At 39.5% G+C, this 17615-nt stretch overlaps 1 protein-coding gene and 1 non-coding gene across 2 annotated transcripts; one reads left to right on the top strand and one right to left on the bottom strand.

Moving 5' to 3' along the window:
* Positions 1-586: 586 nt before the first annotated feature.
* Positions 587-728, bottom strand: LOC114850841 (U4 spliceosomal RNA). The gene has a single exon (XR_003784909.1). It is a non-coding gene; the product is annotated as a U4 spliceosomal RNA (small nuclear RNA).
* A 5932-nt stretch (positions 729-6660) lies between these two features.
* On the top strand, positions 6661-16056 carry LOC114850813 (zinc finger protein OZF-like). Its single transcript, XM_055506743.1, is given in 2 exon segments — positions 6661-7177; positions 11441-16056. Coding segments are annotated over 2 exon segments (1422 nt in total). The 5' UTR covers positions 6661-6910; the 3' UTR covers positions 12596-16056.
* Positions 16057-17615: the final 1559 nt, after the last annotated feature.

Genomic DNA, 17615 nt, shown 5'->3' on the forward strand with positions numbered 1-17615 from the left:
ATCGTCTAATAGTCCGGGGTGCTGAATCCCACTCAGCTGATGTTGTTACCAAAAATTCTCAGTCTGTCTTCTGTCACTTTTCTGTGGAATAAACGCTTTGTCAACCCTGGATCTGTAATACATAATTGTATTAATAATAATTAATTATTACATATACATAATACAATACAATACAATACAATACAATAATACAATACATAATTGTATTGTTAATACATTCTGTAATAATTTTGGGATCTGGCTGCTTGGACTTAGAATAATTTTGGGATCTTACTTTGGACTTAGTTTATTTTCCACACTTTGGGAGATCTTTTCACCTCTTTGGGAAGTTTCAAATTTTCTGGATCCTTACTGTGCATTTTTTGTTCATTTTTCTTCTTTTTGGTATTTATCATTTAATCTCTGGAATTTATATATTTTAGACTTCTATCATCTCAATAAAAGTTTATTCACACCTATTGGATTCATAAAAAGCTCAGTCAGATTGGTATACAAAATTTAAAGGCTTTAGTGTCGGACACGACAAATCGAGCCTCTGCCCCAAAACTTACACCATCACTAAATGGGTGTCAGACAGATTTTTTTCAGCACTGTTACTTTCCACAACTTGCTTAACACGTTTATCAATGCTTGTCTGATAAGCAGGGATATTGGGTAAAGTTTTCAACTAGCAATAATCGCGCCTCGGATAAACCTCATAGGCTACAATACTGCCACTGCGCAAGAATGATGCACAGACGTTAGAGAGGAGGGGCCTCTAACATCTGCACACCCCACTGTCAGGGTTCACAGTGTACCTAGCCACACCTTTTTCAGCTCTACATGCACTTGATAGTAACAATTGTAGGTTGTTCTGAATGTAATAAAATCTGAATTTGTATTACTGCCACACTTTGAATTTGCTAGAACTGTATATAATAATGAAGTAGAATACATGAATTGAGAATGCATGAAATTCCACTTTTATTTAACTCCGCCCACAACAGTGACCTGCCACAAACCGTCTACAATATCACTAATTCTTGAGAATTTCTTGAGTACAAATCACTGAATTTGTGCATTTCCTGATTTAATAGAGGGAGAAACCACCAGTGCGTCAAGAAAAACTCGAGCCTCTGCCCCACAAACTGGGTTTCAGACAGATTTGTTCAACACTGTTACTTTCCACAACTTGCCTAACACATTTATCAATGCTTGTCTGATATAATCACTTAAGTGGATCGCACATAAAATGGCAGAGTAAAACTCTTGAAGTGATGCAGAACAGGGACCAGCCACATCCCAAAGGGGGCGCTGCTGCCTTCCTTTTACACAGGAAACAGACACAAACGGTTTTCAGGTTTCTAAAGAACGCATTAATGACACAATCCACAATCTTGTAAAGCAAGTTTTGACCTTGAGTGAATCATTGTAAACCTCCAAAACTGATTAAAGCTGAATTTAAAGTTTTAAAAATAACTTAAACATGTACTGAGGGTCAAACTTGAACATTTACACTTCTCTATGCTTTTGTTTAGAATCAGTATGAATTGTGAAGAATTGTTCCCCCTAGATCAAATATGTTATTTTGGTTAAGAGAGGAATGGTGATAAAATATGAAACGTGATCATCATTGTGTCAAATTAATAGCGAAAAAGACTGTTCAGTCATCATAACTGTAAAAGGTGACTCTGGAGGACCCACCAGCCACAAACCTCACCACATGTCACTGGGCTGACCCTCACTGTGCTATCAGAAAATCAAAGAAGGCTTCATTCTCTAAAAGGTTTAGAAACAAAGTGGATGATGCATAATGTGTCTTGACGCTTGGCGCTTGACCCCGAGTGAATCATTGTAAACCTGTAAAACTGATTAAAGCTAAATTTAAAGTTTTAAAAACAACTTAAAAATGTACTGAGATAAACCTCATAGGCTACAATATCATCCAATAGAAATCCATGTATGTCCAGTGACCAATGTTATATATCTGCCCCCCCCATAGCAGACACCATGTGTAGTGGTTAGGGGTGGGTGGATCGACCCTAATATAGATAATATCGATACCAACGCTAGTACTATTGATAGCGATCGATACCCAGAGAAAGTATCGATACCTTGGTTGAATTTTTACTCTTCTGCTCTGCAACAGTTTTTTGAAAGACGCGATCTAACTATCTTGCCTGTCTGCGTCTCTAAGTGTCAGTACATACAGGTATGCGCCTGTATGCCAGAGCGAAGCATGACACACACCAGCAAACACACAGCAAAAAAACAAGGAGGAAGACACAGACAAAGCAGAAGGATGAAAGCAAGAATTTTATATTAGATATTATAGAAATATGTTTACTGGTAAACTTTGTCTGGGCTTTATTAAATTAATAACACAATTTAAGTCAAAACACATAAAAGTCAAAATTTATTTATATTTCATCATGCATCAATTGTCAAAAAGTATCTGACGACACCAAAGCTTGCAGTATCGCCCACCACTAGTAGTGGTTGATTCACGCCGAATGTCGATGCCGACAGCCCCAACCACCACAGCTCCAAGGACCACGGACGTCTCCGCTTCGTGTTCCGGGTTATTGAACCACTTCAATAAAACCTGTGTTCATCAGGGCCTATGTAAAATAAAAAGTCCCAGGTCTGTCAGAAGTCAGCAAAAAATCTTTGGTGTTTCTGTGACATGACTTTCATGTTTGTTTTTAATGTTTATTTATGTTTTTTTACAGATAGATTCAGAACTCAAATGTGGCTGAGGACATTCATTTACATGCATTGAATACAAGGGGGGCATCCATTCTGTCACAGAAACACACAAGATTTTGTGCAGCCTTCTGACAGACCTGGGACTTTTTTAAAATTTTATATTTAACACACACCTACATTCCTGAACATATTGTGCCCCACAGAACCAATGTTGGTACTGTGTTTTCATGTCTGCATTAAAGGGGTTTGGATGACCACAGCACAGCCTGTGACAGGCCTGATGAACACAGGTTCACACAGGTTTTGTTGAAGTGGCTCAGCATGCCTCCCCCCTGTGGTGCAGGTAACAGCCCCATTAATAGAACAAAGGCAGACGTTCACAGGATGTCATCTACAGCAAGCAAGTCAGTCGACAGAGTTTTCCATATGACTTCTAGATAGAAGATGTAGCACAACCGATTCCAAAGCATCATGTTGTCACTTCATCTAAGTGACCCCGATGAGGACGACGAAAACAACAAAAGAAGCTGTGGTGAAGCATGACAGGCTTTTCAAAATAAAGCCACTCTACACTGAGATGATGAATGCCTGCAAGGCTCACTTTCAGCCAGCACAAAATATTTTCATTGATGGGAGGATGGTGGCAACTAAGGCACGAATCAGCATGAAGCAGTACATGAAGGACAAGCCCACCACAGGGGGCTACAAACTGTTTGTTTTGGCTGATTCCTCCACAGGCTATACCTGGAACTTTTTTGTTGATGAAGGCACAAGCCAGTCCTTTACCACCACCACCACCCATGGCTTAAGTTATTCATCATCATTATGGAATTGATGTCGCTTCCCACCCTTGGCACTGGCTATAGACTGTTGACAATGTTTATATAAGCCGTACTCTTTTCACAGACTTGTATAGGGAGAAGATTGGCTGCTGTGGGACAATTAGGACAAGCTACATTGGCTACCCACAAATTAAGATAAGTTACCTGCCCAAAAAGGCAAAGAGGGGGGACATTCGCTGGATAAGACAGTGAACTGTTGTTTGTCAACTGGAAGGACACCAGAAAAGGGATTATGTGTTCCACAATTCATCAGGCCTACAGCAATCAGACAGTTAGGAGGAAGGTGAAAGAGGCAGATGTCTGGACAAATAAAAACATACCTATCCGTGACTCCATCATGGACTATAATAAGAACATTGGTGGTGTGGATTTGTCAGATGCACAGCTCGGCTTTTACACCGTACGCCATATGAATACAAAATGGAATAAGACATTTTTCTTCCACTTTGTTGACATTGCTGTGGTGAACAGCTACCTTTTACAAAAGGAGCTGTTCAAGTACAGACAGGACCCCAGCCAGGCAAAGTCCCTGTTCCACAAAGCATTCAGGGAGCAGCTTGTCCAGGAGATGTTGCAGTTTGCTGACTCTGTAGTCGACACCCCACCCCCTGCAACACCAGGTGCTACTTGCGTGCCTATGATTTATGAAAGTAGTGACACTGTATTGCAAAGAAGAAGGTTTTGCAAGCTGCCATGATGCTGGGCAGCCACGAATCAGAACTGCAGTTTACTGCAGAAAATGTCAGGTTCCTCTCTGCTTCAGTTCCAAATAAAACTGCTTTCAGTTATACCACGATAGACTGTGAAATAATGTCAAAAACTGAAAGTTGTTGTATCTATGTATATATGCAAGTTGTATATATGTATATATGCAAGTTGTATCTATGTATATATGCAAGTTGTATATATGTATATATGCAAGGTGTATATATGTATATATGCAAGTTTTTATAGTGTGCAGGTGACTAGAATAGTAGCATAGTATAGTACTATAGTAGTAGTGAGTGAGTGAGTGTGCTTGTTTTTCATTATTTTTCACATTGGTGTGGCAAGATTTTTGATCTTGTTTAGTAGTTTGTTTTGGTTGCCTTTTTGTCTGCTCACACAGAGAGTGTGTTATTATTGCAACAAATCTGCTCTGTTTGATACAACATAGACTCACTTGCATTATCAATTTTGGAAATATGAAATATATTATGAAAATGAAATGGCACAGATGGTGGCCGCACTGACCGACACGGCTACTGGACGCGGGTGGTGTTGCCACCGTTAGCGGCAGTTGATGAACATAAGTTGTTTAAAGCACATACACAGAAAACATATGTGAGTGAGTTTGAGTAGACGACATGGAAACGCAGACCTTTATCTTGCCTCAAAATGGACATTTACATGAACTTTCTTCATAGAATGTTTAACTTTGCTGAGTCACGTTCATGTTATCTTCATGTCTTTCCAATGTGATGAGGAACGTGTTCAGAATTGACAAACTAAAGATAAAGAGAGTTTTAATGGACATTAGAGTGTCCATTAGGAGGGAATCCTATGTGTATATTCTGTGACGGTGTTCCTGGAACAGATAATTTGTTCTTGGAAATATCTGTTATTGTTAACATATCAAGCTGACCTTGAATAATGTCCACAGAGTTTTTGGGAAATCGAATAGATGATAATATTTTGGCCACCTTTCTTGTATATTGTCACGTCAAAAAGTATTCATTTGAACTGTTAAGCTGTGTCTTTTTGAATTGTCTTGAAAAGGTGATATCCTTGAGCAACTACATCTGGCCTATGCTAGAACTTTCTTGCTGCTTCCAGTCTTTGTGCTAATGTAGTTGCTAGACTGAGATAGACTAGAGAAGAGTGTCAGCTAGAAAACTCCATGGTCTTGTCCTAGATACGAGTCATTTACCAGACTGATCTGTGGGGCTCTGCTCTGCTCTGCTCCCATGTTAAAGCAAAAACTTTTAGACTGTCAAACTACATCAGCTAGACATATGGTTTTCTTACGGTATAACCTCAAGAACCTCAGCAAATACCAACAAATGATTGAGAAGGTTTTGTTTTGACTGTTGTCTTACCTTATGAACTGTACCACAACTTTACAATTTGTCAGTTACAACAGTAACTTTATACTTATTGTTTATTTTTTCATTCATTCATTCATTAATACTTTCACTTTTTGAAGGTTTGTCAGACCTCATTTATTGATTAATACAGCTGTTACTATTATTATTATTATTATTAGTAGTAGTTTATTATTATTGTTGTTATTATTATTATTATTAGTAGTAGTAGTAGTGGTAGTAATAGTAGTAGAAGTAGCAGTAATAGTCATCTTGCATCTTTCTGCATCTTGCAGGTGATGGTTAGAGATAAACTCATACTAAATACACTGGTCGATCTCTTCATTACTCAAACTATGAACTGACTGACCATCAGGCTGCAAAGAGGTGAGATGTGACTCCATCGACTATTATTATTGAGAATTCACACTGAACTCATTACATCTATAGCATGAGAACAAGAATCATGATCATGATATTTGATTATATTTTTGTCTTTTACTATTTTTACTTGTTTTACTTTTAGATTATTTTAGTTAAGCAGTTCAAACAGAAACCAGTCCATTAACTCTGGCAGCAGCCAGTTAATGCATCTGTCACCACACTTCACCCCATGATTCGCTCCAGTTCTTTCTGTCAGGTGTAATGGAAAAATTTTGCCTTTGTGCTATTTCTTATCCAACACAGTCATCATGTCCTGGCTAGGTTCAACACTGAACATTCTTACACAAACATCTAATCTCTTGTGCCCTGTCGTACATCAAGTTCTAGTGTTAGGAAGGCCAGTGATGTAAACACCACTTAATGTGGCAGGGTTGGAGCATGTGAGAAATGTGAGAAGTACAGGAGGGAAAGGGAAGTAATGGTGAGGCGCATTAGGGAAGCATGAACAAATTCATAATTCTGTACAAGTACAGTACTGCATGCATAAGCTGTAAATATGTACATATGTTTTTATGTCCATTTTTTCTTGCAGACATATACAATTTATTTGCTGTTTGCCTGTGGCTCCAGCAGTTAAATATTCCTGCTGTGGGATCAATAATCACATCATGAAAGATGTGCGTTTGAGGAGTGTGTTTGGAAGCTGGAGCATCAGGGAAAGGGTTGAATTCTCTGTTTAAATGTGTATGTTACTGGCTTAGGTAAGAGTATGAGGAACTTAGGATTCGGTAGACGGCGGTACTGCAACGTTAAGGATGTATAACACTAAAGAAGTAGAAGAAGAAGACCACCACCGAAGAAGATGAAAGCAGTGTCTTTGTTCTGTCATCGTAGAGGCCACAGAGCTGCTAGATTATAGCGACCAAGGCCGAGATGGATCAGTACAAATTCGAAATGAAAGAAGAGGACGTGGACGATTATCACGATCAGAACAATAACGATATGAAGGAGCAGGACCGGTTCATTAGCGGAATAAAGGAGGAGCAGCAGCAGGACCCGAGTTTAACCGAGCAGGACCGCACCACTAGCGGAATAAAGGAGGAGCAGCAGGAACCTAGTTTAACCGAGCAGAACCGGTTCACTAGCGGAATAAAGGAGGGGCAGCAGGACCCCGACCACCGTGGTTCTACAGATCAACAGGTCGGTGCTGATGAGTGTCGCTGTGAGCCGCTAAAAGCTTTAGATGAATCTAAGTATGTAAGAGTGTGATCATTTGGGGCAAGCGGAAAGAGCGTTCATTATTAAACCTCTAAGCAAAATAAGGATCACTAATGAATTCGGATAGGCTCACTTTCAGCGCTAAACACCAGCGTTCGGAGTAAAATCAACATATTTTTTATCTTGCCTGTTTTGAAGCAGTGGGGAGCTTTTAGCATACGTTGGTACCGATTCTGATTAAGCAGGAACGTCTGCTGGATCCAGGAGCTAATACTTCTGTATCCAGTTCGTCGTCCTGACAACTTGAATGTTTGGTTCCAGCGAGGTTCTAGCTACACAGGCCTGAGTCTCTGTTCAGGTTCTGATTCCGCTGTTGTGCTGTTGCTGCTGCGCTTCTGACATTGCCAAAGAAGAAGACTCGGCTGGAGCCAACGGTTTTGAATTGAACCAAGTTAACTGAGACAATTATTAAAAATAATGATTTAAAATCACCGTTTTTTTTTGGAGCTCTAATTTAAAACAAGTTAGAAAAAAATAAGAGCATAATATAAAGAAACTTGATGCATTTTAAGAATAAAAGAGAGAAAGTTAAGTAATTCAGAAGAAGATGGAATTTGACTGGGGCAAAGTTTGTCCCTCACTAAATACCTTGGGGTTTAAAAGGGGGAAACTGTGCTCAGCCAATGGCTTAACTTTTAACAATTTTAACAATGTGTTTGAATAAAGACATACTTCAAAGTGCAAGCTAAACCATCCCTGGTATGCTGAAGCTAGGATCGACTGCTACGTTGTTTCCATGTAGCACAAAATTAATGACACACACGTTCCTCTGTCAGCAGTAGAATCCACAACAAAACCAATGTTGCCCACAAAATAAAGTAGTCTTATTGAATTAGTTGCTGCCAGCCACACAGAGTTAATACACAAGCTAGCATTAGCAACATAAGCTAATGTTACTGCTAACAGTTCAAAACACAACGAGCAGCTCATTCCTTTACTTAAGCTTCACAGCGCAAGCTAAAACAATAAACGGTCAAATATATTATTTGCTCAGTGCTCCTTCGACTGTTCTGTCCCGGCTATTTTTCCAGTTTCTTCTCAGTATCCTGAAGCTAGTTTCCAGCTTCTCTATCCACATGTGTCCACTGAATTGCAAATCTGCAATTTCATCCAAGCAAAACCGGCAACAATAAAATTCAGCACAGGGACATTTGGTTGTTCTGATTGGTGGTCTTAGATCACCAGCTGTCTATTACACACAGCTCCTGTACGCTGCACTGCTGTCGGCTCTCCCCGCTGTTTGCTGCCTCACTGCCAACTGATTGCAGGTGCCTTTCGGCTGTGACGGCTTTGCCCACATTGGTGTAATTTGTCTGGGCTGCACCCTGGCACATACACGTAACCCTGATTATCAAACTGTTCTAACACTATAGAACTCACCATCTTCTAAATAATCCAGAGCGGGTCCTCTGGCCATTAAATATTAGTACTGTCAGTGTATGCGAGGATAAACAATGGTGGAGACAATGGCGCCCACATCTCTGCCTCACCATTGCTGGCGCAGGTACAAATAAAACCAGGAGGCGCTAGTTGTAGTCTGTGAACCCATGACTCCAGTAAGACACGCCACTGTGTTTTATTGGGGGCATAAATGATAAATAAAATGTTTTTGGTCACCCCCCATTGAAAGTTGGTAAAGTATTGCTTCAAGGTCTTTCCACTCTTAATTAGTTCACATACCAGTTTTGCAACTGTTATTTCTTGGTGCTGGCCTCGGGATCCTGGAAAGAACTCTCAGGTGATATATGTGGCAGTTCCAAGTTTCAAGTAATGATAAAGAGGCGAAATCCTGTTGAGTTCATCCATGGGTTTTTGATGTTGCAGATAGAATCCTGGCACCATATGGGCGATGTTCATGTTAGACTCAGTCCTTTTTTAGTGTCTGGTTTCCCTATTTTTGGGAGAGTAGCGGGAGGTAGAGTGTCTTGAAAAGGGAGTTAGGATTCACACCCATGTTTTAGGTTAACCCTGTCACTCTGTGATTGTGGACGCTACAATAGATATATTCATCCCGAAAGTGCTTTTTTTGTCTGACTTACAATTTTTAGCTTGTGTTATTCATAACCTTTCATCTGTAACACATACACATCTCACGGGTGTCTCCTACATTATTACGTTAAATGCATACCAATAGGCCTTGTGGTTGCAGAGATATACTCATACTTAATATATATATATAACTTAATATGGCTATATCATAACTAGAAAATCAGCCTGGGATCTAAGACGTTAAAAAAGCTCAGAGTCTCTGCAAAGCATTGGGTGATTTTCACCACATGGTCAACATCAGTGCAATTCCCTTTACCAGAACTTTATCTTACTGATAAGGATGCTTTCTATTGCACTCTATTGCATTTGCACTCTATTGCATTATTATTATTTTTTCCTCTTCTGTATTGTATTGATAGTGTGTTTTATACACATACTACCAGTAGGTGGCAGTACAGGTTAATAGAGAGTGATGGAGAAACAACTAGGAATAAAGAAGACATTCAAGCAGCAATTTATGCGGCTATCGGGGTGGAACGAAGGGCAGATTAGCGGAAACTATAGCGAAAAATAAATTTCACTCGCAAATGCAGCAGCAGGGAGAATCCTTTGATAACTTTCTTAAAGACCTAAAGGCTAAAATCACAGTCATGCAACTTTGGTGACCTCAGGGACTTTACGATAAGGGACCAGATAATGTTTGCGGTGACAGAAAAAAAGCTAAGAGAGAAGCTACTGAGAGAAAGAGAAATCACGTTGGAAGGTGCTTTCAAAATATGTCATGCCAGTGACATGCAACAAGCAAGCAACATTTCCTGACATTTGATGAAGCCACGCGTGGCTCACTAAACCAGAGAAGAGAGGCAGTGGACATAAAGTCTCTACGGCACCAACAACAAAATAAAGAAAAAGGAAAAGATGTATACACCTGTAAGAGGTGTGGTGAAAAACACAGAGACTGTCCAGCATATGGAAAAACATGCTCAAAATGCAAAGGAAGTTACCACTTTGCTAAAATGTGTTTTTCAAAAGACAGAAAAAAGGAACATAAAGTATACAATGTAGAAGAGACAGATGACCGTGATGATTTGAGTGACACATTTTTTATAAAGATGGTGTCACGGGAGGATTACCACATCCATGGGTCCCTGTTAGTAAATAAGGCTTCTGAAGATCTGGGATTAATCAAGCGTATGTACCAGAATGGGGAACATGTACCACTGAACAAGCCAAGTCAGGACACAAGCCAGGCAAAATGTGGGACTGCATATGGCATTGGTAGAAAGTTTCCTTCAGTCTTTATAGGACAGGGCACATTACCATACACCTACAAGATTCAGCTGAAAGACGGAGCCAAGCCTGTGGTTGATGCCCCACGCAGAGTACCAGCACCGCTCCGCAAAAACTTGAAAAAGGAAATGGACCGGATGACAAAGATGGGAGTCATAGAGCGCGTGGAGGAGCCCACAGACTGGGTGAATTTAATCACGTGTGTAAAGAAGACAAATGGAAATTTGAGAGTATGCTTTGATCCTACGGATCTCAATAAAACATCAAAAGAGACCACTAACAAATTCCAAAAAGAGAAGAAATAACCAGTGAAATGGCAGGTGCAAAGTTTTTCAGCAAACTTCACGCATCGCATGGATTTTGGCACCTGAAGCTTGATGCTGACAGCAGCAAGTACTCAACACAACATTTAGGAGATATTGTTTGTTAAGGCTTCCCTTTGGCATCATATCAGCGCCAGAGACATTCCACAGAGCCATGGAGTCCATCATTGAAGGTCTGGAAGGCACAAGAGTGTACATTGATGATTTGATTGTTTAATATATAAAGTATCTGTATTATGTTCTGTATTAGGCTATGGATATACAGATTTTGTTGTAAAGTTAAACAAATGTTTGTTATGCAGTCACTGTGTTTAGGAAGTAATAAGGAAAAGAAAAACCTTACATGTTATGTAGTTCAATGAGTTGCGATTGATATTATCCTGTCTGGAAAGGATGATTTATTGATAGTGTGTTTTATACAGATACTACCAGTAGGTGGCAGTACAGGTTAATAGGGAGTGATGGAGAAACAACTAGGAATAAAGAAGTGGTCAAGAACTAGACGGCTTCAGACTTAAGGAGATAAAGCCTTGTGTCTGGTTGATTGTGGGTTCTAAAACATTACATGTACCTCTCACTTTAGGAACACAAAGGAAGAGGAGCTTCAAAGCTGTATCTCTGTCAGCAATGTAGCCAGGCCTTCCCCAGACCATCAAACCTAAAGAATCATCAGAAGATTCACTCTGGAGAGAAACCATATATCTGTGACCAGTGTGGCAAAACCTTCCCTGCAAAGATGAAGTTAAGGACCCATCATCAAATGTATACAGGAGAAAGACCATACACCTGCACACAATGTGGCGCAGCTTTGCACACTTCAAAGGATTTGAAAATCCACTGTTGTGTTCACACTGGAGAAAAACCACACTCATGTAAACAGTGTGGAAAATCGTTCTCTCAGCTTAGTCATTTATGGGTGCACCAACATATTCACACTGGAGAGAAACCTCACTCATGTGAACAGTGTGGAAAAGCATTCTCTCACAGTCATTCTTTACTAAAACACAAACTTGTGCACACTGGGGAGAAACCGCACTCGTGTGAACAGTGTGGAAAATTGTTCTGTCAGCTCAGTCAGTTACGGGTGCACCAACGTATTCACACTGGAGAGAAACCTCACTCCTGTAAACAATGCAAAAAAGCGTTCTTTGTGCTCAGTAACTTACTGGCACACTGACATATTCACACTGGAGAGAAACCTCATTCATGTAAACTTTGTGGAAAAGCTTTTTCTCACCTCAGTAGTTTACTGGCACACCAACGTGTTCACACTGGGGAGAAACCTCACTCATGTGAAGAGTGTGGAAAGGCTTTCTCTCGCAGCAGCAGTTTATTGGCACACAAACGTGTTCACACTGGAGAGAAACCTCACTCATGTGGACAGTGTGGAAAAGCGTTCTCTGAGCATCGTAGCTTACTGGCACACCAACATATTCATACTGGCGAGAAACCTCATTTATGTAAACAGTGCGGAAAAGCTTTTTCTCACAGCAATACTTTACTGGCACACAAACGTGTGCACACTGGAGAGAGACCACACTCATGTGAACAGTGTGGAAAATCATTCTCTCAGCGCAGTCACTTAGTGGCACACCAACGCGTTCACACTGGAGAGAAGCCTCATTCATGTGAACAGTGTGGAAAAGCTTTTTCTCGCAGCAGTAGTTTATTGGCACACAAACGTGTACACAATGGAGAGAAAACTCATTCATGTGAAAACTATGGAAAAGCGTTCTGAGCGCCGTAGTTTACTGGCACACCAACATATTCATACTGGCAAGAAATCTCATTTATGTGGAAAAAAAAATTTCTTATTTGCCCAACTTGACAAAGTATCAGTGAATTCATCAAATTAACATGTTCATATGTCATATAAATGTTCCAGTATGTCTAAAAACTGACAATGATAAGTGGTCTTATTTAAATGATTTCAGTTTTTTTACTGTGTCTGTTGCTTTACAAAGTCTCACTTTGTAGAAACCTGTGGTAGAACAAAAGTGTTGATCTCTTCTCACACTCCCCACAACCAGGTATCAAAAGGAGACCAACAGGACAGCCATAAACATGCATGATAGTCCAAAAGGAAAGACTTTTAGTTTGGACCCAGATTCCAAATCAAATGCATTGGAATCATCAACATTCATAGAATGAACACCAACAAGATTTCCTGTTTACCTACAAAGGGGAAAAAAGAAGAGACATGAAGCAACGCTGCCATCCTTTGGCGGGAAAGAAAAGTGTCCACTCTGTGTTACTGATAAATACATGTCTAAAAGCTAAAATCCAGTGTGTTGCCTCCCAGTCTTAGTAAAGGTGTGTTCCCCATCTGTCATCCATCGCTCCCACACCGCTCTCAACTTCACTTTGAACGCCCTGTTTACACCAGGGTTGGAGTTCTTTTGTTAATCCTTCCGGGAATGATGGCAAGCCCTGAATTAATTTGCTTCACTTGGTTTTTCGCAGTGGCGGAGATGGGCGCGCATGGAGTCGCAGAATAACAGGGACAGTGATGCATGAAAAAAAACATCTGGTGCCTTTACATACACCCCTCTCAGCCACTCTCCCATTTTCCTCCAGTCCACACAACCTTTTTGATTGGCCTGATGATGATTCCGGTGTGACTTCCTCTTAAAAATGGCCATAGGTAGTTTCTGTCCATTATTGTGGCAACCAAGAATAATAGCGAAAGCTGACTCCATGTTACGTATTACCGTGCTGGTCCCCTTTTTCTCCACAGTATGGTTCATGGGGATGTAAAAAGTGAGTGGGACCTTATCCATGTTGGTGATGTGGATGAGCTGAATCGTTTTATTACAGTGGATGCAGAAGCCTTTTTTTTGTAATCCACTGGCAGATGCTGTGCCACGGTTGTCCTTGCAGGGATGGAGAGATGGTGCCTTTTCATAAAACAAAAGCACCGAGATGGACCTCCATGAAAGTGTTCGATCTTTATGACTTGTGCTATTGCTGTTGCCTTCAGTCGAATGATGACTGTAGAGACATTTCTCCCATCTGTTCTTTATTCAATCATCCATTGTTCAAGTTGGTCTTCTAACTGTGGCCATCTCACTTTGGTCCCGCGGAAACTCTTTCGTCTTCTTAAATTGGCACAGTTCATTTCATTGCTTCCTCCACTTCCAAACCATAGATTAATTGATGTGGAAGTCTTTCGCAGCTGGTCTGTTCCCATTTACAACCGCCTGTAGCCTGTAGTTTGAATTAGGTCTCTTCACTGGTGCCATATCCCGTGACACATCCCGTGTCAAAAATTCAAACACAATCAGAGCAAACTTTTTATTTTTGAAAATTGCTTGTCTTAATTTTGATTGGTTGCTGTTAACACAGCATCATCTCAGGTAAAAATGGAGGGAGGCATCTTGCTTTCTTTCGTAGCACAGTGTAGCACGTTTGTTTTTGTGTTTTATTCCATTGTCATTTCATACATTTATGTGTTTATGCTGCAGATGGGTTTTTCTGTGTTAACAATAAAAATATAACAATAGAAAGTACATTAAAATAGGAAGATACATTAATGCAGATCACTAACAGATTCTCTGTATTCTGTATTCTAAGAAATATCAATAATATGAATTATTTTCACTAGTGCAAATAAGATCAATAATATCTTTACTACATCAGAAACTACATCATTAAAGTCTTAGACTCTGAGACAAAAATATCTCTTGGTATCAGGTCTACATTGTAAATACACAGTGCAGTGATAGAGTTATTAGTAATGTGTTGATAATTTATCGACAAAGTCCAATCTAACTTGAATCCAAAAGCCTACTGATGCACCATAGGAAGGATAATTTACAAATTGAGTATTTCACCACAATCAGATCAGCAACACTTCCCTGAAAAAGAGGAGACCATCTTTAATTTAGTAGATGTAAGTAGACAAATCATTTTATAAATGACAATTGTCAATGAAATACATCATGTACAATATGTAACCAGGATTGTTTTAGTGGCCTTTTGGGTTCAAGTTAGATTGGAGAACGAGGAAGCTGCATGTGCAACACTCAACAACTGCAACAACTAGTATTTGTACATCGTAAAAAAAAAGCGTTGTTTTGGGAAAAATTGTTTCTTCATTATTCTATGCAGTTATTATATGATGTATGATTTATGTCCTAATATCTTGTGTTTTGTCTAATGTATTTGACATTTCACCTAGATTGTTCAATGGTTGTCTCTGCCTAAAAGACTCTGGACTCTAGCTCCCAAACCCAAGGCCAGGGAGTTGAGTCTCTCTGTTTGTTGAGACTGTGAGCTCCTTTCTCTCTGATAGTGAGACACCAGTGATGCAGGTGTGAGAATGTAAACATCTCCACACACACGGCGACAGGGATGAGATGGTGCATGCAGTCTGATTGGACTACACAGACGTTCCATCGTAGTCGGACAGAGGATTTAAAAGGCAGAAGCAACTTGAGGATCGTGGGCTCTTTGCATCACACCTTCGTGGTGTGTGCACTGATCTCCCCAGCTGGTTTTTGGTTTGTTGATGTGCACAATCAACATCCATGTTTTTGATTTGCTTTTACTTTTTTTTATAATAAATCACACAAAAGACAAATCTCTCATCTGCCTCATTATGGGAAATTTCCACCACCAAAGGTGGTTATAGTGATAAAAAGTAAAAGCAATATACACACATGTGCATAAAGATGTTTATCTGGTAAAAAATTACCTCGTCAGTCACATTGGAGAACTCCCGTGGGAGGTAGTACGGCTGAATGCTGACTAAAACCCACAATCTCCACTCGCTTTGGACGTTATCATGCCAATCAATGGCCATTATCAGTGGATATCAGCCCATACTTATGGGCCAGTAGGTGCCTACTCTACCTACTGGCAGCGGTGCGTAGGTGCAGCAGGTTGTCGTCATCTATTCCTAAGGTAGATCACAGCTTGGGGGACCAAACCAACTGAATCCAGATCCACTAGAATGATGGAAGGTAGAAGTTGTTTACATCCACGTTCTATCAAAGTCGATCCCAGACAAGTATTCTCTATGCTCTAATATAATTATATACACCCAAAACACGCTCTTTATCTTTCTTTTCTATTTGTATTTCGAATTTCTCTTAGGCAGGGTGGAAGAAAGGGGTAAGCTCTGTAATGTCATATGTATTTAAAACCTTTTTTTGTTTGTGTATCAGTACTGATTTTTTTTTTGTTTTGCTCATTGCTTCACACAGGCAGAACAATATTAACAGACAAGAAAAAGTAATCTTTAAAATTATTTTTTGAAAAAGAAATGAGAAGTGTTGGGTCTCCTATGGTACAAGCAGCTGCTGAGACCACTGCGTTGCCACCTGTTATCATAGAGGTGAGATACATTTTGCAGACCTGGCAACCTTGAAGAAAGCATCAGAGTATGACTTCAAGTATGACCTCCATATTTTGGATAACAGACAATTTTATCAATATCAAAATTAAATCTGAACTGTCACATCACTAAACAGGGACAAAGGCCTTTTGTCTGAACACTGTGGTCAATATGAATACGTTTTTTTTTTTAAATCTTGATGAATAAGATTGTAAGATGGTACACAGTATACAATACGTCACACAGTATACTATACTGTATATGGTACAGTACAAGGTACTGCATACAGTATGATACACGGAACACTATACAGTGTAGAGCACAGTACACCGTGCTGTATGCATTAAACAGTACATTACACGGGACAGTACATGGTACCGTATACAGTATGATACATGATATACATGTACATACAGTGCAGATACAGTACAGTATATGGAACCCAGGCACAGTAATGGTACACAGAACATGAAACCGTATATATTATAGTACACACCACACAGTATACATTGCAGTATACCTGTACATGGTACACAGTTTCCAGTACAGTATACCATACAGTACACAGTAGACAGCACGTCTACTAACAGCATAGACTATGTTTGCCCATATGAAAAATTATAAAACAATGTTTATTTTCTCTTACTTACATCAGAGATCGTCTAAGAGGTGCAATAGTTTTACTGACCAACTAATAGTCAATAGATGTATATGGACAGTAATGAATTGAGGGTGGCTGAAGGCATCTTTTTCCTGAAGCTTATACATAGAGGCAATTATTAAACAACTTGTCTCTGCTTAACACTACCAACAGTACACTATTGGAAACTACAATCACTTTGACTTGCACTGAGCTAAAATTATGTATCAAATGTGACATATATTTGTTCATCAGTTTGTAACAACATTGACATGTTAACAGGTGAATAAGATCAATATTAAATTATGCCACATATTATAACTTACATGATCTGTGTTTTATGAAGTGAGTAAATCGTGACTGGCATTTTGTTACCTTTCCTTAGCTCTGCATGTTTGGAAGAAAACACCTTCAGTAACTACATTATTTGTCCTCACAGGACACACGAGTGAAAAAAACAACATTCATGACTGCAAATATAATGCTGATTTTTGTCATTTTAGAATTGGATTGGGAACTTTAAACGAACCCTGCAAGGACCTTCTCAAATGAGACCCATGAAAAGCAAGCTGTATACACGAAACCTATCACCATACAATCTTTTTTGTAGAGACCATCTACAAAACAAAGGTAAGAGAGCTTGCGTGATCAAGGTCGTATTTCACAACATGTGTAGTATATTTATGAAGTAAATTATTATTGAAGCAATGTGTTATCACAGTTGTTTATCTTTCACTATTGAAACCTATGGCCAAATATATTTTATAGATTATGCTGTTA

The sequence above is a fragment of the Betta splendens genome, unplaced genomic scaffold (genome assembly GCF_900634795.4).
Source record: "Betta splendens unplaced genomic scaffold, fBetSpl5.4 scaffold_30, whole genome shotgun sequence".
NCBI classification, from domain to species: domain Eukaryota; kingdom Metazoa; phylum Chordata; class Actinopteri; order Anabantiformes; family Osphronemidae; genus Betta; species Betta splendens.